The sequence below is a fragment of the Salmo trutta genome, chromosome 2 (assembly GCF_901001165.1).
Source record: "Salmo trutta chromosome 2, fSalTru1.1, whole genome shotgun sequence".
Lineage (NCBI taxonomy): Eukaryota > Metazoa > Chordata > Actinopteri > Salmoniformes > Salmonidae > Salmo > Salmo trutta.
Window position 1 is genome coordinate 12,181,476 of NC_042958.1, and position 25,533 is coordinate 12,207,008.

Genomic DNA, 25,533 nt, shown 5'->3' on the forward strand with positions numbered 1-25,533 from the left:
AGACACACATTGCACACTTTGTTTTTGTCGATTTACATCTCGCACTATTTTAAATTAATTAACATTTTTGAATTTCAATAGCTCCTTGGTCATGTGACCTACTGACTTCAAACCAGGTTCAGAATGTCCACTCAGTGGGCCTACACATTGCACACCCTTTAGTTTGTCCATTTTCATCTCACACATTTTTACATACATTTTTCTAAATTAAAAATGTAAATAGCTCCTTGGTCATGTGACCTACTGACCTCAAACAAGGTTCAGAATGTCCACTGACTATGCCTATCACACACTCTGATGTATGTCTACTTTAATCTCATGCTATTAGACTTCAAATGTGTAAGCCTGAGACCCAGTAGGTGTGGACATTGCTGTACAGTAGACACCCACACACAGAAGTCATTTGGAGAAAAAGAGTGTATCTGACTGATAGAGTAGTTAACAGTGATTACTATTATCTGTCTGACCCCCTTGTACCCTCAAACCCTTCCAGGACATTACAATCTCACAATGCAGGATATTCCATGGTCCCTAGACTCCTTTCTAACAGTCCTCAAGCTTCAATAGGATAGTCAAAGACTGTGTCACTGTTGAAATTCAGAGTCAATGTTATCATTTTAGTAAGTCTTATGGTCGGACATAAAATGTCTCCAGTTTCTTGCTTTCTCAGGTCCTGCTGAGTGAACAGTATTGATGCCTTTCAGTCTAGCTCCAGTCAGGTGTCATTATGTTATAAGCACCACGCCACCCCACTCCCATTTCGTAACACCCTCTCACTTTCTACCATTTGTCTACACTCCAAGAATCATGAGAGCCCTCTAGCTGTAGACGCCCCCAAATCCATGACAACTGAGATTACCATATCTATAGCCTTCTTAGCTTGTAGGTCTAAAAGCATTTTTGTCCTTACTATGTTGAAATATCAAAGACTAAGGTTTTTGTGTGACTCTGGTAAGTCATTTCAAGTCAAAGCCTTGTTTTCCCTGGTACATAAACGTATACTACTAACTAGTTCTGTTTATTTTGACTTTGCAGCATAAAAATCTTGTTGGGAGCTGTAAAAACACTTCCACAACTGTATGTTAATAAAGAAACACTACAGCTCAGTGCAATGGTAAATGTTACGTCAGCTGTGGGATATGGACAGTAGAGGGGGATGCTGTTGTACTGACAGTAGAGGGGGATGCTGTTGTAGTGACAGTAGAGGGGGATGCTGTTGTACTGACAGTAGAGGGGGATGCTGTTGTACTGACAGTAGAGGGGGATGCTGTTGTACTGACAGTAGAGGGGGATGCTGTTGTACTGACAGTAGAGGGGGAGGCTGTTGTAGTGACAGTAGAGGGGGAGGCTGTGGGACATGGACAGTAGAGGGGGATGCTGTTGTACTGACAGTAGAGGGGGATGCTGTTGTAGTGACAGTAGAGGGGGATGCTGTTGTACTGACAGTAGAGGGGGAGGCTGTTGTAGTGACAGTAGAGGGGAAGGCTGTGGGACATGGACAGTAGAGGGGGATGCTGTTGTAGTGACAGTAGAGGGGGATGCTGTTGTAGTGACAGTAGAGGGGGATGCTGTTGTAGTGACAGTAGAGGGGGAGGCTGTTGTACTGACAGTAGAGGGGGATGCTGTTGTAGTGACAGTAGAGGGGGATGCTGTTGTAGTGACAGTAGAGGGGGATGCTGTTGTAGTGACAGTAGAGGGGGATGCTGTTGTAGTGACAGTAGAGGGGGATGCTGTTGTAGTGACAGTAGAGGGGGAGGCTGTTGTAGTGACAGTAGAGGGGGATGCTGTTGTAGTGACAGTAGAGGGGGATGCTGTTGTAGTGACAGTAGAGGGGGATGCTGTTGTAGTGACAGTAGAGGGGGATGCTGTTGTAGTGACAGTAGAGGGGATGCTGTTGTAGTGACAGTAGAGGGGGATGCTGTTGTAGTGACAGTAGAGGGGGAGGCTGTTGTACTGACAGTAGAGGGGGATGCTGTTGTAGTGACAGTAGAGGGGGATGCTGTTGTAGTGACAGTAGAGGGGGATGCTGTTGTAGTGACAGTAGAGGGGGATGCTGTTGTAGTGACAGTAGAGGGGGAGGCTGTTGTAGTGACAGTAGAGGGGGATGCTGTTGTAGTGACAGTAGAGGGGGATGCTGTTGTAGTGACAGTAGAGGGGGAGGCTGTTGTAGTGACAGTAGAGTCATCACTATTTCAGGACTTTTCTTTTGATGAGGGTCACAGCACTGGAGAATAACCTGGTTCTGGTCCAGATGTACCGGACTCATTTGCCTGAGGGTGGCCTCTAAAATAGTAAATAAAGTTATGTTTGCTTGTACACTGGTCATCCTTATGCACTCCATGCAATACTTGCCATTGTTTGTAATAGTTATTGTCATGTTTTTGTCCACATTTGTTTGGAAATACTTGTAACTGTCCTTTGTCATACAGCTGCATGGTACTGTGACATTAGTTGTCATGTTGTCCACTAAGCTGGTTGTTGTTAGTCTAAAGCATACTTTTACAAGCTTGTTTAATATTTGCATTTGTCCCCCAGCTCTTTGCCACAAGAGTCCAGTCTGCTTTTCACAGCCCTTTTGCAACGACAACATTGTAAAATCCTTTTTCCAAAATTGATTGAGGTACATTTTTGCGAAGAGGTATGAGGGTTGTGATATGGGTCACTGAATAGTAAAGTCATTTAAGGGATCAATACATTTCTGTATTGCATCCCCAGTATTTGCATGAACCATCAGGCCAAGTGTTTTTGGTTGACCCTGCTGGACAGAAAGAGGAATCGGGAACACGCTGCATTCAAATTCAGGTCTTAGTTGTACTGGATCTAATACATATTAGCATTTTACATACATTCATAAGTGTAATAATTGTTTATGACATAATGTGAAAAACTCCTGGCTGCTGGCTCTGTCACTTTCAGACATGTGCAGAGAACCACAGAGGTTCTCTGTAAAGAGAGAGTAATCCAAAAGGCACATACACACCCCTTGACTTTCAATTGGTAGCCTTGACGTGTGTATTCTCTCCTGATTGGCTCTGTGGTGCTTAGTCAATGGGAACTCCGTTGCCGGCCACATCATAAAGTTTTTACACAGTCTGGCAGTCTGACTAAAGTGCCAGAGGTATAAGGAGTGACATCCTCCTTTGTATTTATGGGAACAAATATTTAACAATTTGGATCCTATTCTTGGACAGTTAGAAGACAATGCATCAATGCAACAAAAAACAAAAATGTACAAATTACTGTCCATGAGAAACCTCAACCTTGTGGGTCTGTGGGTGTTTGGGCCAATAAAGTGGCAACTCAATTCTACCACTGACTAGCCTCTCATGCCCCTATGAACGGGGACACAGGACAATAGCTTTTAATCTAAACCAGCCCTTTTTTACTGGAGTACACTAACCCCTAATTAGGACTCTTTTCTTGACACACAGTATCAGTTTATCAGATAAGAAGTCAAGAAGATCAAAAAGTAGATTGTTGTAAGGGTGTATTACGTCCTGTGCTGGCCACATTGTCATATCCATTCTGGATTCTGACTGGTAAAATCATAGAGGCATTTTTCAGCTATGTATGTGTATACTGTATGTGGGAATGTCTTATTCCATGTACCAACACTGCATGTAGGATGGACATATTCCTCAACTGCATATATCATAAATTGCTAATAGTAGTATTATGTTCAACAACTGACTTTTTCAGATATTATTTTGACAAACACACTTTGGTGCTTACAATTCATTCTCTATTGTCATAGATTTGGTGGGCACTGTCATCTGTGATATGACTTTCTGTAAGCACGTACTGATGAAACTGTCAATATTTAAATAAACACTACATTTATTCACTCTGATAGGGTTGGATCCTATATGCTACTTTTATTATTGCCTGTAAATGGTTCAGTGCCTATAATTTAGGCTGTGTGTATGTAGAATGGGGCATAAAGGAAATGACCTCTACTAGATTATAGTGATAAGGAAAACAGCAAACACATTTGGCCTGTGTATTCATTTGCTAATCAGAATTCCATTAGGTTTACATAAAAAAAAGAGAATACTTCAAAATGAAAAGATCCTGCCATGGAAAAGACGACTGGGTGGACATAAAGTGGACAGCAGGACACCTTCGGGGTCTTTGTAATGCAGGTTTGATAGTTATATTTTCAATAATGAATGGTTAGCTGTTATGTGACAATTAGGTCAAAAACTCTATTTTATTTTTTGGTGAAGATGGCCAAGGAAGTTGCACAGAACTTCCGAAATCCCGTCCCAAATTGATATAGAACCTTCACAAAAATACACGGAGCAACTGCGAAAATAAATGGCTGATATGTAATAACATTTAATTCAAAGTAAATGTAATTCTTTATTTTTATGTAGTTGTGTGGGACAGCCATATGTTCAGTTCATGCCTATGATTTCAGAGTTCAACAAAGCCAACAACTGCTTCATGTGTGCCACTGAGAAATAACCTGAATGTGTCCCAAAGACTGACTGGGTTAGTAACTTTATTTAACATGTTTATAATCTTTTGACAACAGTGACGGCATGTAAGACAATTTATGATATAACACAATGGATGGCTAATGTGTCATACTGCATTGATATTATTTATAACGTCTTATGTTTTGTTTTAGATTGAATGTTTTTCATGCCAACGGTGGTTCCATGTGCTGTGCCTAGGAATGAAGACAAGAGTTCAACAGGGTAAAGAACAGAAACTGCTGCCTATTGTTGAAAATGTATGCTATATCCCATCCACACTGAAGAGGCTCTGAAATGTACATCAACCAGGGATAAAGAGAAAGTTAACACTGAAATGTTTCGTACTTATTTGAAGTAAAGTGTCTGTTGACATGTTGGATAAGATTAAAGGTCTAAAATTTGTTTAATTTGTCAATATTACATTTTTATTCATTGATTTACTGGCCACCATTACTGTGGTTACATGTTCAGTATATGTATTGACCAGCAAACCCACTGCAGCCTACCTTACTAGCTCACTCGCCATCCCTGCTTTGGACAATTAATAACTTGACTCTTGTACTTTACCCTTTATTGTTGATATTAACGATGAAAGGAGATATCTGTCTCTCTCCTATTGTGTACCGCTGTTAAATACTGTGGTAAAATAAAAATAAAAAACAGGGAAAATAAGTACTTAGAACTACCAATTATTATAGATAAATATGAAAGAAAAAGGGTAAATGCTGGACTGAAACCCATAATTGTGAAACTAATATTAATGTACAACAATATAGAAGATACAGGACTTGAGGTTATGCAATATTTACATTTACATTACATTTAGTCATTTAGCAGACGCTCTTATCCAGAGCGACTTACAGTAGTGAATGCATACATTTCATACATTTTTTTTTCTTTTTTTCCTGTGCTGGCCCCCCGTGGGAATCAAACCCACAACCCTGGTGTTGCAAACATCATGCTCTACCAACTGAGCTACAGGGAAGGCTATGGGTGTATATCCACTGCACACTTCTTAGGTGTGTAATTGACATGACAAAGGAGCTATTGCAATTTAAAACTATGAAAAATGTACATTACACCACATGATTTTACAGTACACAAACAAGAGTGTGCAATATAGAAGGAAAGCCAGTGTACATTCTGCACCTTGTTTGAAGAGCTATTCAAATTTCACATTTGGAAAAATACATGTAAAATCGAGTGAGATGAAAATGGACAAACTAAAGGGTGTGCAATGTGTAGGCCCACTGAGTGGACATTCTGAACCTTGTTTGAAGTCAGTAGGTCACATGACCAAGGAGCTATTGAAATTAGAATGTTTGAATAAAAGTTGACATTGACATTATCTGCTGCATAGGCTGTGACGTGTCTAATATCCAGTTCATCAGAGCTTGATGTATGCCATTTGCAGTTTCATCACTGTCTTCATAAAAGTCAAGTAACTTGCACTGCACTTCATCATACACAGAGAAATGTCTCACGCACACTCTTAACAAGACAGTCGGTGCTGTTGTAGGTCCGTCTTTAACCGTATGGTACACATATGGAACGCCGTTTGGGTCTTAAAGCACGTGGTCAAAACGCGATCGTTTTAATGCTACGCGTGTAAAGTAAGCAGGTGCAGGCGCTAAATTAACGCGCTAAATTAACGCCTACCCGCGTCAAATAAGCGCGTGCAAGTGTGCTTGCAGGCGGTTCAACATGTGCTAAATAAATGGCTGCAAGCGGTCCTGCAGACTTCAAGTTAAGCCTACAGCTGCTAAATATACATCTACACACGCTAACTTAATTAAGTAGTTCCTTAATATGCTAATTTTACTAGCCAATTTCCCTAGCTCCTCCTTTCAACCAGGTTTCAATAATCAGTGTACAGTCAGTTTGATGCAACAACACCACAATTGAAGATGGCGAGAAGAAACTTCCTTATCTGCTGCAAACAGACCCTAAATGACTGCACTCGATAATCCTGGACTTTATGCCCTTGAGTCCACGTTAACAAGGTTGATTATTTTTAAATACTATTATTAATCATAAAGTTGATCCACACACCCCGGCCATCGCCGCAGTGAACGGCACAGTCTTGTAACATTTTTACAGCCCTGCTAGCTACATAAAGGTGATTTATTGTCGAGGAATACTGACGTGAAACATGTTTTTGTATTTTTAGGCATTTTTTGTATTTTCTGGTATTTTTAGGCTGGCTAACTATAATTGCAATGCCACCTACCCGTAGCCGCGCTAGCTCGCGATTAGCATGAAAACATTTACAAAATCACATAAAGCTCATTTGGCCTAAGACAACCCTGTAAAAACTTTACTAATATCTACAACATACCAGCTTTCAAACAGCACAGAAATTACTTTTGAATACCCTTTGAAATTTTAATATTTAATCTAAGCCTATGATGCAGAAATTAACAACTTCAGAACCAGGAACGTTAACGTTAGTACTATGGTACTGTTTTAACAGGAATCGCAGTCCTATGGTCTCTATTTTCACAAAACTGTCAGGACTTTAAAATGACTGATGATATACATTACCTCATCCCTGTCTATTGTTACACATTTTTTCCCAGACACTTCAATCTGTCACATGCACCGTTATATTCTGACATGTCAGACTTGGCTCTGGATGAAAAGATTAAGGACTTGGTGGCTGGGAACGACAAACTTGGAACGGAGGCTGTTCGAGCACAATTAAGGGCATTGGGAATCCGGGTGCAGAGACGCAGAGTGAGGGACAGCATGATTCGTGTTAACCCGAGGGCGGCTGCCTTCAGAACCATGTCGCAGAGGCTACATAGAAGGTCATACCGTGTTGCTGGACCAAACTCGTTATGGCACCTTGATGGAAACCACAAACTGATAAGGTAGATGTATCTTTGTGATAGACACAATTATCTATATCACTGGTGAGAAGTTGTACATTGTAACACCTCAAATTGTTCATCAACTTGTTCATCAACAACTAACAGTTCAGTTTAGCAAGCAATGGCCCAATATGTCAATCATGTGGATAATAATTGTTTTATTGTATTTCTGCTACTTCTGTGATCGATAGAATATCTGCATCATGAAATTAACAAACATGCTTATATTGAGGACATACTGAGGCAAAAACAGTTGGAACAAAGTATTTGTGCCTAAGTGTGAACAACAGGAGAGTCTCCTCTTGACTCATTAACTTGCTTCATTAACATTGTTCCACATTTTGGATGTTCATTTAATATCTGTTCTGCTGCTTTGTTATATACTGCAGGAACCTGATGCAGCATCTAAGTGGTAAAGGAGGATGGTGATGTTTGTATATTTCATGTGTTCAGCTTTTGTATCAACCAGTGCTGTGTTTTCTGATTTAGGTGGAGGATAGTCATACATGGTGGCATTGATGGGTGCAGCCGCCTCATTGTGTTTCTCCGTGCTTCCAGCAACAATCGCAGCAGTACTGTAATGGATTGCTTCATGAATGCTGTCTCCAGATATGGCGTTCCCTCCAGAGATAGGACAGACCATGGAGGAGAAAACAACACTGTCTGCTTGTTGAATGTAATACATATTGAAAATATTATTTTAAAAAAATAGAGCGACATGCATCCTTAAAAGGTCTTCTTGACCTACACATTGATTACATTCTATAGTGAGTGATGCATGCAGCTACATTTTTTTTCCTGTAAATCATATTCAGAACGCAATCACATTATGTCTGAAAGCTTTATTGCTTTCTCCATGTTTTTGAAATGTATAAGCCTTCAAATGACCTTTTACAGACTACTACAAACGAGGCTACACTTGTGGCAGCACCTATTCCTGTGCTATTCCTGTGGCACCCCATCTTCTGCACCACTTCTTGTGGCCCCCCTCCACCTATACCACTTCCTGTGGCCTCCCTTCCTGTGGCCTCCCCTCCACCATTCCCTGAGGCTTATCGTCCACCTTCACCACACTCTTCTGTTGATGTTGGTGATGACAATAAGTAAGTCATCCCTGTAAATAATTAAATGTCTTATTACAGATGAATTGTGGGAAGTATCTGAGCTTTGTTATTCTGAATGTCTCTTTTAGTGTTGACCTCCAACACTGCTGAAGTTAATGAGATGCCAACCAAATTAATGTGATGAGGGACAACGTTTATGATTGTGCAATGAGAGTTTTTAAGAGAGCCCGCTTTAATCCGGAGGCAAAAATAGACATGGTTTTTAGGGATGCTGACGGAAAAGGGGCAGCTGATGAGGGTGGTCCCTCAAGAGAATTTCTCCGGCTGCTAATGAATGCCATCCATTCCTCTGCAATATTTGAGGGAACTGATTGACAAAAATGCCTTTCTTGCAACTCTCAAGGTGTTAGACTTTTACACCAACAAAGACACATTTGTTTATGGCAATATATATGACTATATAAGACATTTGATTGTTGTATGTAATGTGTCCTTTATTTACTGTTTGTCTTCTGTGTGACAGCACTCTATGATGGCGTATACAAGCAGGTGGGCCGCATGATTGCTGTCTGTCTGGTACATGGGGGGTGTAGAGACACATTTTTTCAGAGAGGCTATACAGGCAAGTGTGTGGCCTTCAACCTCCTGTGCCAGAACTGAAAGAAATTGTGGAATATGACTTGAGAGAGAAGTTGAAGGTAAGTACTTTATACTGTGATGGATGTTATGTTACTGTTAATTTGCACTAAGTTTGAAAAAATGTTGGGTTGTAGTTCATGAGAACTTTTCCGCATGGATTTGGTTTATTTTTGTTGGCAGTCAATCTTTAAGGGTAGTGATAATCAGTTTATTGTTTTGCTAATTTGTCCCAAAACACAGTTCAATAAACAATCTAAGACCAGTTAGCACAAACTGTTGACAAGGCACAGGAAGTGGTCATGTTGGGTCCAGTGCGATACATTCGTACATCGGAGGGATGCCCTAGTGGAGTCAGCCACAAAGTTCTACTTAGAAAGCAGGATACGGGATGCTCTTGAGTAGTGAGTTTCCATATAGCTAAGGAATCTCAAGTTTAGTTAAATTCTTCAGGGCAAATTCATATACTTTTTTTTACTTTATAGATTCACAGAGGGTCTGGAGTGTCTAGGTCTCCTGCCTTACATGAATAGACACTCAAGCCTCTTCAGAGAGGTTTCCATCTATGCTGCGAAACCTCTTTTGGCCACAGACATAGCTTCTCTCCAAAGCAGAGCGCTCCCCACCTGGTACTAATCAAAGAGCAATAGAGAGAGGAGTTATATGTTTCTGGAGGGACTGGCTTCTGGAGGTGGAAGGTTAGATGCAAAACCATGATCATTGAAGTAACACAGCCCACATCAGTAAAACATCACCTAATCACTCTCACAACTGTGGGACAGCATCCTAATCCCTTAATTATGCAAAACTTTTTGGAGGACTGTAATCTTCCTGCCCTGAACCAGGAAGACTCTAACTTCCTGAATAAGGAAATATCTCTTGAAGAAATAAGAGAAACAATAAAATCTCTAAAGAGTGGCAAGACCCCGGGCCCAGATGGATACCATGGTGAATTCTACAAAACATTCAGCAACATGCTCTCTCCCTGCCTACACAAAATGTTGGTTCAGGCCAACGAGGATGGAGCGCTCCCATCCACTTTGGATGAGGCGTTTATTACAGTTATATATAAGAAGGGTAAGGATCCGGAAGAGGTAGGGTCATACAGACCAATATCCCTCCTTAATACAGACCAAAAGATTTTAGCAAAAACTTTGGCTAACAGGCTTAGCACTTTAATTGGCAAATTGGTCCATTCGGACCAGACCGGCTTTATCCCTAACAGAAACTCATTCTTCAATCTCAGGCGCCTATTCAACATTATGTATTCTCAGAGGTTACCTAAAGTGGACCTTGCCGTTATATCTCTTGACGCCGAAAAGGCCTTTGACCAAGTTGAGTGGCCCTATCTATTCAAGGTCCTACAGAAATGTAATATTGGAGATGGGTTCATAAAGTGGATCCAGCTTTTATATAGGAACCCCTGTGCGAGAATACTCACTAACCAATCATTGTCGCCCCGATTTAACCTTTACAGAGGGACAAGGCAGGGTTGTGCGCTGTCGCCTATGCTCTTCGCCCTAATTATTGAACCTCTCGCTCAAGCGATCAGATCTCATGCAGCAATACACGGCTATAATACTAAAGATACTCTAAATAAGATGTCCCTATACGCAGATGACATTCTCCTCTATGTAACAGAACCCCAAGATAGTATTCCAGCTATTCTGAAGGTGATTCATTTGTTTGGTACCTTCTCAGGATCCAGAATAAATTGGAACAAGAGTGAATTAATGCCCATTCGGTTGCAAAACACTTCTTGGCTAGAACATCTTCCAGTTAAGCTATCTTCAGATAAATTGACCTACCTTGGAATTGTAGTTACCAAACAATACTCCTTACTATTTAAAGAGAATTTCCCCTCTCTGATGCAAAAACTTAAGGCAAACATACAATTTTGGAGAACTCTCCCAATTCCTCTGCTCGGAAGAATTAATGCCATTAAAATGGTCTTCCTCCCACAACTGCTCTACCTATACCAGAACATCCCAATATTCATACCTAAATCCTTTTATAAACAACTGGACTCTATTATCAATCCTTTCATGTGGGATTCTAAAACACACAGGATAGGTAAAAAACACCTCTGTAAATCCAAGATGGAAGGAGGATTGTCTCTCAACGTTATATTTTACTACTGGGCCGCCAACCTCCGCGCTGTTACGTTTCTGCTGGATGACGCACACCCGCCACCCAGCTGGCTTAGTATGGAGCGAGAGGAGTGCCACCCCTTCTCTATTGGTGCTGTGATTTTGTCACCTGTCAATCTGGAGATGTCACTTTACCGCAACAATCCTATTATACATAGCACAGTCCGAATCTGGAAGCAAATTAAAGTCCACTTTGAGCTTAGACCAATATCATTCATGCTTCCTGTTGCCAGGAATCCCTCCTTTGCCCCCTCTAACCTTGATAACACCTTTGAGCGATGGGGAGAGTTGGGGATAAGTACCATAGGGGATTTATATATAGGGGGGACCTTTGCTTCCTTTGAATCGCTGAGGGAAACCTATAATCTTCCCAGAAGTAACTTTTTCAGATACCTACAGATTAGAGACTATGTTAGAAAACACCTCCCAACATTTGGGAATGCTAAACCTTCCATGTTTGACGGATGCATAAAAATATGCCCCACCTCAGACAAACTGATATCTCGTATATATGACGCTTTTCAATCTGTTAGCGCACCGTCTACTGATGCCATTAAGGCAAAATGGGAGGAAGAACTAGGGACTGATATTTCGGTGGCAGACTGGGAGGACAGCTTGGAGTATATCCACACCTGCTCCATTAACTCCAGACATCATCTCATACAATTCAAGGTATTATACAGATTACACTATTCCAAAACCAAACTGCATAGGATATTTCCTGGTACATCCCCTATGTGTGATAAATGTCAGGCTGAGCAGGGTACACTGCTTTGCCCTATGCTCTCACTTGTATGGGTATTGGTGTGGAATTTTTGGGGTCCTCTCTGAAGTTCTGGAGACTTCAATAGACCCAGACCCGCTTCTGATAATCCTGGGAGTGTCCGATTCCCTAAACAGATTAACCAACTCCCAAGAACAACTAATCTCTTACAGTCTCATTTCGGCAAAAAAATGAATCTTGTTGTTTTGGAAAAAGAGGGAAGCACCCTCTACCAAATTATGGCTCAGCGAAATGGCAAACACTGTACACTTAGAAAGAATTAGATATATTCTGAACAATAAAATATCAACATTTGATCAAATCTGGCAGCCTTTCCTCTCTTACTTGGACCAGGCGGCGCTGTGAATTTGCACTTTTTAAAGCACTCTCAATTGTCATATGGTCATCTACCTTTGGGCAGCATGTGCTGGCCCCGCCACCCGAGCAGTTGGGAGGGGAATAGGGTGGGATAAAGGGGGGTATAAGTGGGGGGGTTACATCGACCCTTTTTTCTTTCTACCTGTCCTTGTTTTGTAATATTTGTTTTGTGCCCAGAACTCTGGGTCTTTTGGATAATGTCTGTTCTCTTATGTTTAGATAAGAACTGTAAACTTGTCTTTTATACCTATACACCATACTTGTGTATGTGTTCAATAAAAAATATTTGAACTGTGGGACAGCATTTTGTAGCCTTATTCTTCCATGGGCCCGTAAGAATGTAATAGATCAATTAAATCCCAAACTACTTTCACTTAAGAGTATTGTGTTCTTCAACAAGTGTTACTTATGGACTTTAATGTCCCCCCCTTTCTTTTTTTCAGGGGGGAACACATACCCTTTAACCATGGAGGTTTTCTTTTTCCCTTCGGGGGCTTCAGCATTCCTAGGCTGGGATTGCCAGTGGAGCCACCGCTACAGTTCTCTGCAACTGCATGGCAAGCGGTACCGGAGCGCCAAGTCTAGGTCCAAGAGGCTTCTAAACAGATTCTACCCCCAAGCCATAAGACTACTGAACATCTAATCAAATGGCTACCCAGACTATGTGCTGCTACTCTATCTATGCATAGTCACTTTAATATCTCTACCTACATGCATGTATTAACTCCACTAACCAGTGCCCCCACACATTCCCTGTAAATAAGCTAGCTATTGTTATTTTACTGATGCTCTTTAATTATTTACTTTTTTTTGTAACGGCATTGTTGGTTAAGGGCTTGTAAGTAAGCATTTCACTGTAAAGTCTACACCTGTTGTATTTGGAGCATGTGACTAATACAATTTGATTTAAATAACTCATTTAAGGAGAATTATCCAAAATGTTTATTGCATGACCACCTAGTAAGTTCAGAATACTGCAGCCAATGTTAATTGATGTGTCCCAAAAGAATTGATATTATGAAAGTTTCCGACAGGATTGTCCATCAGCAAAAACATTACAACCAACCTGAATCAATTGGACACAGTAATACATAATGCAGCTTTAATATTTAAATGTATGATTTCTTAGTGGGTAAACTGAGCATTATGCAAAGTAGTTAAGTTATGTCAAGGGACTATGTTACAATATGTGCAATGTTACCATAAATCTTACAGTAAATATGGACATTTCATTTACATGTGTTATGGCAATAAAAGACACCGTAGTTGGTACATAGGTCATAGTGCAGTAAGTTTGAGGGTAGTGGAGAAGCACAAGTGAGACTTTGAGTGAAGTAACTGAGGGCAGAAAAGGATATCAGGGTGCCCAGGAACTTGAAGCTGCTGATCATCTCCATGTCAATGTACAGTAGATGGGAGAATGGTCAAGTATCACCATCTACTTTGTTTTTCTTATGCTGAGACTTGTCCTATCACCATTGTCAGGTCCCACAGCTCCTTCATGTACTCATGTGTGCCATGGTATTGTTGGGTCCATTCTGGGATACACATTCTTATAATGTAAAAAAATCTAATTTGTTATTACAGGATTTACAACCAGAGCCTGCTAACCAGTTTGTGGGTAAGGATGGCGTTGAAAGCAGAGCTATGAAAGAAAATGCACTCTGATGTATGTAAAAATGTATAATTGACATTTGTTGGGACAATAGGCAAACTGGAGTTGTACATAGTGTAGCACAATCTATTGTTCCAGTTTTTTTTAATCTATATCGACTGGGCTGCAGTGGAGACGGTAAGAAGCTTCGATATCATGGGGCCCTAACTTCTAACGTCCTTTCCTGGTACACCCACAGACACTGCAGTCAAATGCCAACCAGCGGGTCTCTGTCCTACGGTGGCTGAAGACGTTTTGCCTGATGTCAAACAAGAGTGTCAGATTCAAGTGTCTGGAAAAAATGTAAACAGAACCATAAGAGCAAATGACTTTTTTTGTCATCTTTACTGGCAGTTTTAAAATGTCTAATTGATTCATTGACTCCAAGAAACAGATTGTTTGTAGTTCATAACATTAACACAACTGACAAATGGTGCTTGACTGTAAATTGGGATACATGTTTTAATAACATTAGATATTTGATTGGGCTTAATGTTGCATACAAATCAAATGTATTTATAAAGCCCTTACATCTGCTGATATCTCAAAGTGCTGTACAGAATCCCCGCCTAAAACCCCAAACAGCAAGTAATGCAAGTGTAGAAGATACCTTGTGCATGCATGCATGCCAACCAGGTGAGAATCACCAAAATGAATTGATACTTGATGAATCAGGTCTTCTCTGCTGCTTTATCAGTACTAGCCGATAAGTCACATTTAGGTAGCTTGTCTTCCTTAAGTCAATGATAAAGCAAAATAAAGACAATAGTCCAAAAATTGAGAACTACCAGGATTTTGAGCATCTCCGTTGTCTAATCAATGTATGCCTGGCCCTGCATGCAAGCAACAATCTTGCTAGTATGTAAGTTAATTTACCTTGATAGTATTAATTAACACAGTCCAATGTGTTTCTGTGGCTGTTATAGTTTACATGATTTTTCAGCAGGGCTTTTAATAAAACAAGACGGTGCCGTTCATTGCGTCTAGCAGTATGACCGGGCAAAGTTTGAGGCTAACTATATGATATAATATGGCCGGGGTTCGAGGCTACTGACTTTAGCTAATTTAGCTAGCAAAATATCTGATTTAGCTTATGCTAAGTACACTGCTGATCCTAGATTAATGTTAGCTGAATTTTATAGCCAGTGATGAGAAACAGATCCTTCCACTTTAAACTAGTTGATAAACTTTACGATTATGTAACAACAAATTTCAAAGACAAAACCGTTACCTTGTAAAGGTTCAAACTCTGCCTGCAGTGGAAAAGGAAGTTCCTTCAAACTGAAATCTGGTAGAAAGGAGGAGCTAGGGAAATTGGCTAGTAAAATTAGCACACTAAGGAACGCGTTAAGTTAGCGTGTGCAGGACCGCTTGCAGCCGTTTATTTAGCGCATGTTGAACCGCCTGCAAGCACATTTGCACGCGCTTATTTGACGCGTGTAGGCATCCATTTAGCGCGTGAAGACGTTAATTTAACATGTTCACGCGTTAATTTAGCGCCTGCACCTGTTTACTTTACACACGTAGCATAAAAAAGAGCGCGTTTTGACCACGTGCTTTAAGACCCAAACGGCGTTCCATAGTCTTCTTTATGTATTTACGTGACAGAGTATTGATCTGAGAAAAAGCTGTTCATGTACCTTTCAAAGAGGCAAATGCTGGCTTTGCTAAGACTTATCTCTGACTTGGACCAAGAGAAAGGCTATCCACAAGATCAAGTACGCCACCTATATGCTCATAGCTTGATAGATATAAAGTACTGTATCTCTAGATACAGAAGGGCAGTGTGACCTGCTCTAAGAAAACAAGCATGGTTGAATAACATTGACCAACATGTCACATTATCCTACAAGTATAGCATTACAAATGTATGCATGAATGGTGCTGGAGTAGCCTAGGCATATAAGGTTGAAAGTGGACTTTCAAGAAGGAAATTGGGTGTTTTGATCCCCCACCCAGCAAGCACCGATCTTCTTTAGCTCCCACTAAGTAATTTAACTAGTTTCTTTCTCGTGTGGATAAATAATATGCATAACATTAAAAGCACAATATATGCGTTTATATATGTTATATGCATAACATATTTGTCAGCCTGATAGTTGTTCGAGTAGGACACAAAGTAAAATAAAGACTTGAATTAACTCATGATATTCTCCCTTGGATTCCCGTTTGTGTTGAGTCTCAAGCTTGGCCTTGCGGTGAATTCAACAGCTGACTGGCAGGCCACAGTAAAAACCGGCTATATCGTACAAATTAATGAAAACAAAAAGGTGCTTTTTTGTCTTTAAGTTTAGGGTTAGGCATAAGGTTAGCAGTATAACATTTTAGAAATAGGCGGGGTTTGTGGCTGTGGTAACTAGTGACGACCCAGACAAGGGAATAGTTTGAGAAGTAGGCGTCTGGCATGTGCAGATATCTGTGGTTTCAATACACAGCATTTCCTGTCAATTTAGGTGCAACTAGCATACTAGCTAGTACGGAGCTAACATGGCTGTGCGACAATTTAGGAAACAAATAGCTAGCTAACCTCAAAATAAACAAAACCGAACCAAAAGAAAGGTGTAGGTTACATGCCTGAAAACAATGCAAAGCTAGCAGCAACGCCGGGAAGTGGTGCGTTCATGCTACGCATGTCGTGTGTTTACAAGCTAACATGGACCTTGGATCAATGCTGTACAACAATTTGAAAGATGTATCATGGAGCACGACGTCTTTACCCCTAGACCGACTTGTCAGTGTTTATAGATTGCCGCAAATTGTGAAGTTGGACAGTGGTAGGTAAACTTTGAGCAATTTATTGTTTTTAGTAAGGGTTAACGAGTTAATACGCTGCTTAAAATGGCAATTAAAGTTAGCTAGCCTCCAACCTAACTATCTAGGTTAGCTAGCTAAGTTGCCTAGACATCTAATGTTAGTTAAATTGGCTAGCAACCATTAACTAGTTAACAGTTAGCTACTCTGTCATTGTTGACAACGTAGCTAACGTTAGTCAACAAAGTTGCAAAAGCTTACCTAGCCTTTTAATAAAATTGGGCAAAATAGAAGAAATGCATAAAAGATGGTAGCTAGCTAGATTCATTGCTTGATTGTTATCAAGTTCCCGAGTGGCGCAGCGGTCTAAGGCACTGCATCTGTCATACTGACCCTGGTTCGATTCCAGGCTGTATCACAACCGGCCGGGATTGGGAGTCCCATAGGGCAGAGCAAAATTGGCCCAGTGTCGTTAGGGTTTAGCCGGGGTAGGCCGTCATTGTACATAATAATTTATTCTTAACTGACTTGCCTGCTTAAATAAATAAACATAACGTTAAATTTGTAGTTGAAAGAGGAATGCATTGCAAGAGTCTTTTCTGTAGCGGGCATGCATACAGAAAAAAGATCCTCACTGTAAAATGCAGTCCAAGAGTGGGCTACCAACAAAAACGTAGCTAAACAATAGAGCAAATGCAGAGATTTTTCACATGCAAATGTCATTTGGTTTAGGCCATGATAGCCATATCTACACAGTTATATTTAAAGCTGTAGCTACATAGCCATTTAAAAATATAATTTTTACATTTTAGCCCACAGTTATAAAAGTCTAGATTAATGCTTAGTCTACATTAAAACATGAGGTGATACACTAACGTTAATCATGTAAAATATACTATTCATGAGGGACTGATAACTAGTTATACATTTCAATGATTGATATTACTGTATTCAAATCCATCTGTGAAAAATTGTGCCTCGTTTTTTTTATGACAGTGATGTTTTCTACTTGTGTAATTTGAATGAAAGTGTCTCTCTTCTCCAGGTGAGTTGGTGGATGGCTTACGAGACAATGACTACCTCTTGATTCATTCCTGTCGTCAATGGACTACAATCACTGCACACAGTCTGGAGGAAGGCCATTATGTCATTGGGCCCAAAATAGAGATCCCGGTACATTATGAAGGTTAGTCAATCACTGTTCCATTTTTAAAACTACTTTGTCAGTGGTTCACATGGCAATGTTTATTCAGATGTATGTGAATGCCTTAGAGTAATATTAATCGGTAAACTAAACCCACTCAACTTTTACAACATTGACTATGACTCTCCCTTGCCACAGTCTAGCATATAATATCAGCAACCTATTTTACATCACACTTCACGTGGACTGATTAGACAGATCTTTGCTAAAAGCTTATTTTATTGTTATCAAGCTTTTCAATGCCTTTCTAAAGCCATTGAAGTTAATGAAGGAAAAATACATTGATTTGTACAACCAGTACATTTTAAATCCGGTGCTAGAATCAAATATGCAACATGCAAACACGCACATTGTACTGTTTACTCAGGGTTTAGAACAGGCACAGTGCCGTTTCACTAATCTTAAAAGCCTCTCAGGCTTGAATCAATGATTACACAGACGATACCCTTTTTTACATTACTGACTCTCTGCTGCGCCTGCGCCAATCCAACTGATCTGGCTGATGGGACCTCAGACTGACATATGATCAATGCTCTCGCCTCACAACATATGGGAAGTGTACTTAGTCAGACTGTAAAACTGATTCACGGAAACACTGTACATAACACTGGAACATTGAGGTTGCAATGAAAGCTTGGCCTGGTGCAGGCTGAGGCTACTGCTGGGAACCAGGGTTATTCAGATAGCGATGTTCCCAGAGGGTCTTTGTTGTGTGTTCACTGAAATATTTCAGAGATGTTTCCTTTTGAAGCACAGACTAAACTAAAAGGGCCTATCCTATCCAGTAACATTAACAAAGGTAACATGCAGCCAGGCTATCCTGTCTGATTCTCTCCACCCCTTCCTGTAGGTCAGTTTAAGCTGCTGGAGCAGGACAGAGATGTCAAGGAGCCGGTGCAGTACTTCAACAGTGTGGAGGAGGTGGCCAAAGCATTTCCCGAACGGGTGTATGTCATGGAGGAAATTACGTTCAATGTGAAGGTCAGTTGCTATTGGTTGATAGTTAATCAAAAGTCGATTTTAGCCTTAAAGTGACTTGTAAGTTATGTACATTTCCAAAATCTTCAGATGTGACATTGTCATAGGAGGTCAATTGGAGTGTTTTTAGGGGTTATAGTTATGTGATCTTTAGGCTATGAGACTACAATCCAACACGTCCTTGTCTCACAGATGGCTTCGGGCGAATGCAACGAGGACACGGAGGTGTACAACATCACACTAAGCACCGGTGATGAGCTCACCCTCATGGGCCAGGCAGAGATCCTGTACGCCAAGGCGTCCAAGGAGAAGTCGCGCTTCAACACCATCTTCAAGAAAATCGGCAAGCTGAACTCCATCAGCAAGATCGCAAGCCGTGGCAAGATGCCCTGCCTCATCTGTATGAACCACCGGACCAACGAGAGTGTCAGCCTGCCCTTCCAGTGTAAGGGTCGCTTCAGCACCTGCAGCCCCCTAGAGCTTCAGATGCAGGAGGGGGAGCACACCATCCGCAACATTGTGGAGAAGACCCGGCTGCCGGTCAACGTCAGCGTGCCTGGCAGCCCGCCGCGCAACCAGCATGACGTCCACCTGATCCGCGAGAGTCACCGCTACAAGTTGGTCAACATCCAGACCAAGACGGTGGTGGTGGGCTGCGTGCTGCGCAGTAACAAGATCACCCCCGTCCACTTCCCGCTCCACATGGCCTCCATGCCCAAGTTCATCATCCCTGAAGGGTTGCTTCAGAACGAGCTGTGGCTGGACACCATGGTGCACCGCTGGTTCACCTACTGCCAAGAGCAGTTTGACATCGACGACTATTCCCGTGCTGTGCGTGATGTCAGGACTGACTGGAACGACGTTGATGGGAGGAGCCCCAAGAAGAGTAGTGGTAGTGGTGGTAGCAGCAACAGCAGCAGCAATGGCTGCCCCTCCCACATGCACATGCCCAGCTCTCTCACGTACGCCCGCGACGAGCTTACCCAGTCATTCCACCGGCTCTCGGTGTGTGTTTATGGCAACAACCTGCACAGCAACAGCGAGGTCAACCTGCAGGGCTGCATGACGCTGTGCGGAGACTGGGTGCTCCTGCCATCCGAGGGCGTGCTGGCTGATTCGGTTGACACAGAGTACCTCTTCCCTGAGCTGCTGGAGGACATGAGCCAGTCGGCTGTTCCCTACGAGGAGCTGTGGCTGGACAACTTGAGATCAAGTCGGGGAGGAGGAGGGCACAGTGTAGGCGGCGAGGATCCAAGAGGCACCAGCAACACCATCGCCACCTCCATGGCTGTCATATCATACCCCGTCTCCTCCTGTCATGTGGGTCCAATGGTCAGCTCTGAAATCTGTCTAGCTCCGCCCCCAGTCCCACCAAAGTCTGAAGCTGTGAGTACACATGAATTCTATCACCATGGCTACATTAAACAACTAATATTCCAGTATTACTACCAAGCAAATTGGAAAAAATATTGATGTTACTGATATAATTGGCTTATGATCAGATGTAGGCCCAGTGTTTGAGACATTACATTGTAACAATTTAATATTCTTTACTGGTGTAAACATCCTCACAGCTAAAAACAAACCATTTCTCAAATTAGCAAGCAGTTGTTCATTGCTTGTTTTCACTGGCTGTTTTGGGATGGTTTGAGGCTTTCTGATTTACCTTCACCTTCCTCTCCAGGTGAAGGTAGAATGCCGTCATTTGAACGCCCCTCCCATTCCCCCCCGAAGTTCCAAGCAGATGATGTCCACCCCAACGCCGGCTGTAGCTAAGGCTCGGCAGACGGAAACGCGCTCTCCAAGCCCTACTCTCTCCTATTATTCCTCAGGCCTACACAGCATGTAAAATCCCAATGTGTAGCCTCATCATTTGCGCATAACTTTTGACTTCAATGCATGTTTCACACACACCACTCAAGTTAGGATTTGGTCCTGCACTGTTTATAGATTTTATTCTGATTCTAGATGATACATTGAAATGACCATAAAAAATAAAAAACTTATGTACACACTTCCTTACACATTGCTGACTAGTCAATAGCCCTTGTTTCCCTCCTAATGGTCTGGAATGTTGGGCTACATTTATCCCTATGTGACATTATTTCAGAATAGTTTAGCAGTGTTTAGACTCAATTTGTACCTAGTTCTTTCACTAACTTTAGTATTTGTGTTTTGCTCGCAGCTGTGGAGGAGAGAATGAAGTGACTGAGGCAGACGAGCAGAACCACGTGTGTTACCCCTGTAACTGGGTCAAGGGCAACGAGGAGTGCCTGACAGCATCCCATTTGAGCCCACCTCACGACGGCGTACTCTCCTGCCCTTCTAGACTGTCGTGGCCCAACTACTCCTGTGGAGGGGATTCTCAAAGCATGGAGGAGTTCCTGCCCATCCCCTGTCGAAGTTACTACAGCTATCCCAGAAAAAGACCCTCTGGCACGCCCAAGTCACCATGTACTTCCAGCCTTTTTGACTTCGATAGAAAAGAGCAGAAGGGCGGTAGCGCCATCCCCTTGAAATCCCACAAAGCCTCATACACTAATCGGTTTTGCCCCAAGTCGTCGAGCTACACCCTGGAAATGTACAGAGACAATATGATAGACGAATGTAACACTAAACAAAGCCTGTCGTGCCCCATCTTGCCACCGAGGACGCCCAAATCAAACGAGACATGTAAAGATTCTGTCGAAGATACGGCGCAGGACACTCTAAAGTGCCTGGTCAGCCAACAACACGATCAGGTCACGACGACAGAAATATTCTCCATCTCCTATCCCCCCCTACCGCCACTGTCCTCCCCCTCCCTACCAGCCCCCGGAGGACAATGGCAACCACCCACCAACCTCTCTGGACTTTCCATCGAAGAGGTGTCCAAATCGTTACGGTTCATCGGCATTTCCGGTGACATTGTGTCTTCGTTTATGACAGAGAAAATCGACGGGAATCTACTTCTGCAGCTTACGGAGGAGATTCTGACAGAGGACTTCAAGTTAAGCAAACTCCAAGTGAAGAAACTCATGCAGTTTATAAAAGGTTGGAGGCCTAAAATATAGCCTAGCTCTGTACCAAAAACAGTTTTGTACTCAAACGCTATGCACATCCAGAAATTATTCTGGGGTTATTTCATATAGTAGGAGTTGGCCAGATGATTTTCTGAAACAACTCTGCACATTCTAGTTCTTTGATAAAGATAACACATGAATTGGGCATAGTATATAAATTACTAGATGCCCTCTCTAAATAACCCACACTCAACGTTAAGCTTTCTTGTTAAACCAGAAAACCAAGGGCAGTCTCGAAGGTGGCTGCCTAACTTGTCAATCCAGCTCTCCGAAGTCCAACCCTGGTATTCATTACAGTTGTCTATGTAACAGGGATGTGTTTGTTAACTCGTCATTATATCTGTTTAGATTTTCTGTTTGTCCTCTTTAGGGACATTCTCTCACAACTCCGTTACTATTTGCTTTAACCCGAAGCCTTTCCACGAACGTTTGCGATCCAAGCGATGGCATTTAACTAATTTATACGCGTATGCTTCTTGTAATGCTGAATTAATATGCAAGTAATAACCACCAATACAATGTAACTTCATATTCCGCATAATGAAATGCACTTGAGTAAAACGTGTTTGCCAGTACAAATAGACTGTGACAATCAACTCATGACAACACTGTACAGTCGTGGCCAAAGGTTTTGAGAATGACACATACATTTTCAAAGTCTGCTGCCTCAGTGTCTTCAGATATTTTTGTCAGATGTTACTATTAGAGGTCGACCGATTATGATTTTTCATTACCGATTATTGGAGGACCAAAAAAAAGGCCGATGGCGATTAATCAGCCGATATTTTTTTCCTTATTTTTAAATATTTTTTATTTGTAATAATGACAATTACAACAATACTGAATGAACAATTATTTTAACTTAATATAATACATCAATAAAATCAATTTAGCCTCAAATAAATAATGAAACGTTCAATTTGGCTTAAATAATGCAAAAACAAAAGTGTTGGAGAAGAAAGTAAAAGTGCAATATGTGCCATGTAAGAAAGCTAACGTTTAAGTGCCTTGCTCAGAACATGAGAACATATGAAAGCTGGTGGTTCCTTTTAACATGAGTCTTCAATATTCCCAGGTAAGAAGTTTTAGGTTGTAGTTATTATAGGAATTATAGGACTATTTCTCTAAACGATTTGTATTTCATATTCCTTTTTCCTATTGGATGGTCTTATAGGCACTTTAGTATTGCCAGTGTAAAAGTATCGCTTCCGTCCCTCTCCTCGCTTCTACCTGGCTCGAACCAGGAACACATCGACAATAGCCACCCTCGAAGCAGCGTTACCCATGTAGAGCAAGGGAAACAACTACTCCAAGTCTCAGAGCGAGTGACGTTTGAAACGCTATTAGCGCGCACCCGGCTAGCCATTTCACATCGGTTACACCAGCCTAATCTTGGGAGTTGATATGCTTGAAGTCATAAACAGCGCAATGCATTGCGAAGGGCTGCTGGCAAACGCACAAAAGTGCTGTTTCAATCAATGCTTACGAGCCTGCTGGTGCCTACCATAGCTCAGTCAGACTGCTCTATCAAATCATAGACTTAATTATAACATAATAACACACAGAAATACAAGCCTTAGGTCATTAATATGGTCGAATCCGGAAACTATCATCTCGAAAACAAAACTTTTTTCCTGTCAGTGAAATACGGAACCGTTCTGCATTTTATCTAACGGGTGGCATCCCTAAGTCTAAATATTCCTGTTACATTGCACAACCTTCAATGTTATGTCATAATTCCGTAAAATTCTGGCAAATTAGTTCGCAACGAGCCAGGCGGCCCAAACTGTTGCATATAGCCTGACTGCGTGCAATGAACACAAAATGACCCAATTTCACCTGGTTAATATTGCCTGCTAACCTGGATTTCTTTTAGCTAAATATGCAGGTTTAAAAATATATACTTCTGTGTATTGATTTTATTAAAGGCATTGATGGTTTATGGTTAGGTACAGTCGTGCAACGATTGTGCTTTTTTCGCAAATGCGCTTTTGTTAAATCATCCCCGTTTGGCGAAGTCGGCTGTCTTTGTTTAGGAAGAAATAGTCTTCACAGTTCGCAACGAGCCAGGTGGCCCAAACTGCTGCATATGCCCTGACTCTGTTTGCAAGAGAAGTGACACATTTTCCCTAGTTAAAAGAAATTCATGTTAAAACAGGCAATATTAACTAAATATGCAGGTTTAAAAAATATATACTTGTGTATTGATTAAGAAAGGCATTGATGTTTATGGTTGGAGCAACGTGTACCTAAGCGATTATATGCAACGCAGGACAGGCTAGATAAACTAGTGATTATGATTGATTGATTGTTTTTTATAAGATAAGTTTAATGCTAGCAAGCAACTTATCTTGGCTTCTTACTGCATTCGCATAACAGGCAGGCTCCTCGTGGAGTGCAATGTAAAGCAGGTGGTTTGTGTTGGACTAGTTAACCGTAAGGTTGCAAGATTGAATCCCCGAGCTGACAAGGTAAAAATCTGTCGTTCTGCCCCTGAACAAGGCAGTGAACCCACCGTTCTTAGAACGTCATTGAAAATAAGAATGTGTTCTTAACTGACTTGCCTAGTTAAATAAAGGTAATAAAAATAGGCCAATTTGGTATCCAAAAATAACGATTTCTGATTGTTATGAAAACTTGAAATCGGCCCTAATTAACCGGCCATTCCGATTAATCGGTCGACCTCTAGTTACTATGGAATACTGAAGTATAATTACAAGCATTTCATAAGTGTCAAAGGCTTTTTGACAATTACATGAAGTTTATGCAAAGAGTCAATATTTGCAGTGTTGACCCTTCTTTTTCAAGACCTCTGCAATCCGCCCTGGCATGCTGTCAATTAACTTCTGGGCCACATCCTGACTGATGGCAGCCCATTCTTGTATAATCAATGCTTGGAGTTTGTCAGAATTTGTGGGTTTTTGTTTTTCCACCCGCCTCTTGAGGATTGACCACAAGTTCTCAATGAGATTAAGGTCTAGGGATTTTCCTGGCCATGGACCCAAAATATTGATGTTTTGTTCCCCGTGCCACTTAGTTGCCTTATGGCAAGGTGCTCCATCATGCTGAAAAAGGCATTGTTTGTCACCAATCTGTTCCTGGATGGTTGGGAGAAGTTGCTCTCGGAGGATGTGTTGGTACCATTCTTTATTCATGGCTGTGTTCTTAGGCAAAATTGTGAGAGCCCACTCCCTTGGCTGAGAAGCAACCCCACACATGAATGGTCTCAGGATGCTTTACTGTTGGCATGACACAGGACTGATGGTAGCGCTCACCTTGTCTTCTCCGGACAAGCTTTTTTCCGGATGCCCCAAACAATCGGAAAGGGGATTCATCAGAGAAAATGACTTTACCCCAGTCCTCAGCAGTCCAATCCCTGTGCATTTTGCAGAATATCAGTCTATCCCTGATGTTTTTCCTGGAGAGAAGTGGCTTCTTTGCTGCCCTTCTTGACACCAGGCCATCCTCCAAAAGTCTTTGCCTCACTGTGCGTGCAGATGCACTCACACCTGTCTGCTGCCATTTCTGAGCAAGCTCTG

At 41.6% G+C, this 25,533-nt stretch overlaps 1 protein-coding gene and 1 long non-coding RNA gene across 2 annotated transcripts; one reads left to right on the plus strand and one right to left on the minus strand.

Annotated features, from left to right (window-relative positions):
- Nucleotides 1-13,263: 13,263 nt before the first annotated feature.
- LOC115150667 (uncharacterized) lies at nucleotides 13,264-15,543 on the minus strand. Its single transcript, XR_003867142.1, has 2 exons — nucleotides 15,231-15,543; nucleotides 13,264-14,291 (listed from the first exon to the last, which is right to left on the minus strand). It is a non-coding gene; the product is annotated as an uncharacterized LOC115150667 (long non-coding RNA).
- Nucleotides 15,544-16,384: 841 nt separating this feature from the next.
- On the plus strand, nucleotides 16,385-22,569 carry LOC115150659 (GRB2-associated and regulator of MAPK protein 1-like). The gene is made up of 6 exons (XM_029694166.1): nucleotides 16,385-16,773; nucleotides 17,796-17,936; nucleotides 18,805-18,935; nucleotides 19,125-20,318; nucleotides 20,617-20,777; nucleotides 21,118-22,569. Exons 1-6 carry the CDS (start codon nucleotides 16,653-16,655, stop codon nucleotides 21,983-21,985), a joined length of 2,616 nt encoding a protein of 871 aa, XP_029550026.1. The 5' UTR covers nucleotides 16,385-16,652; the 3' UTR covers nucleotides 21,986-22,569.
- The last annotated feature ends 2,964 nt before the right edge of the window (nucleotides 22,570-25,533 follow it).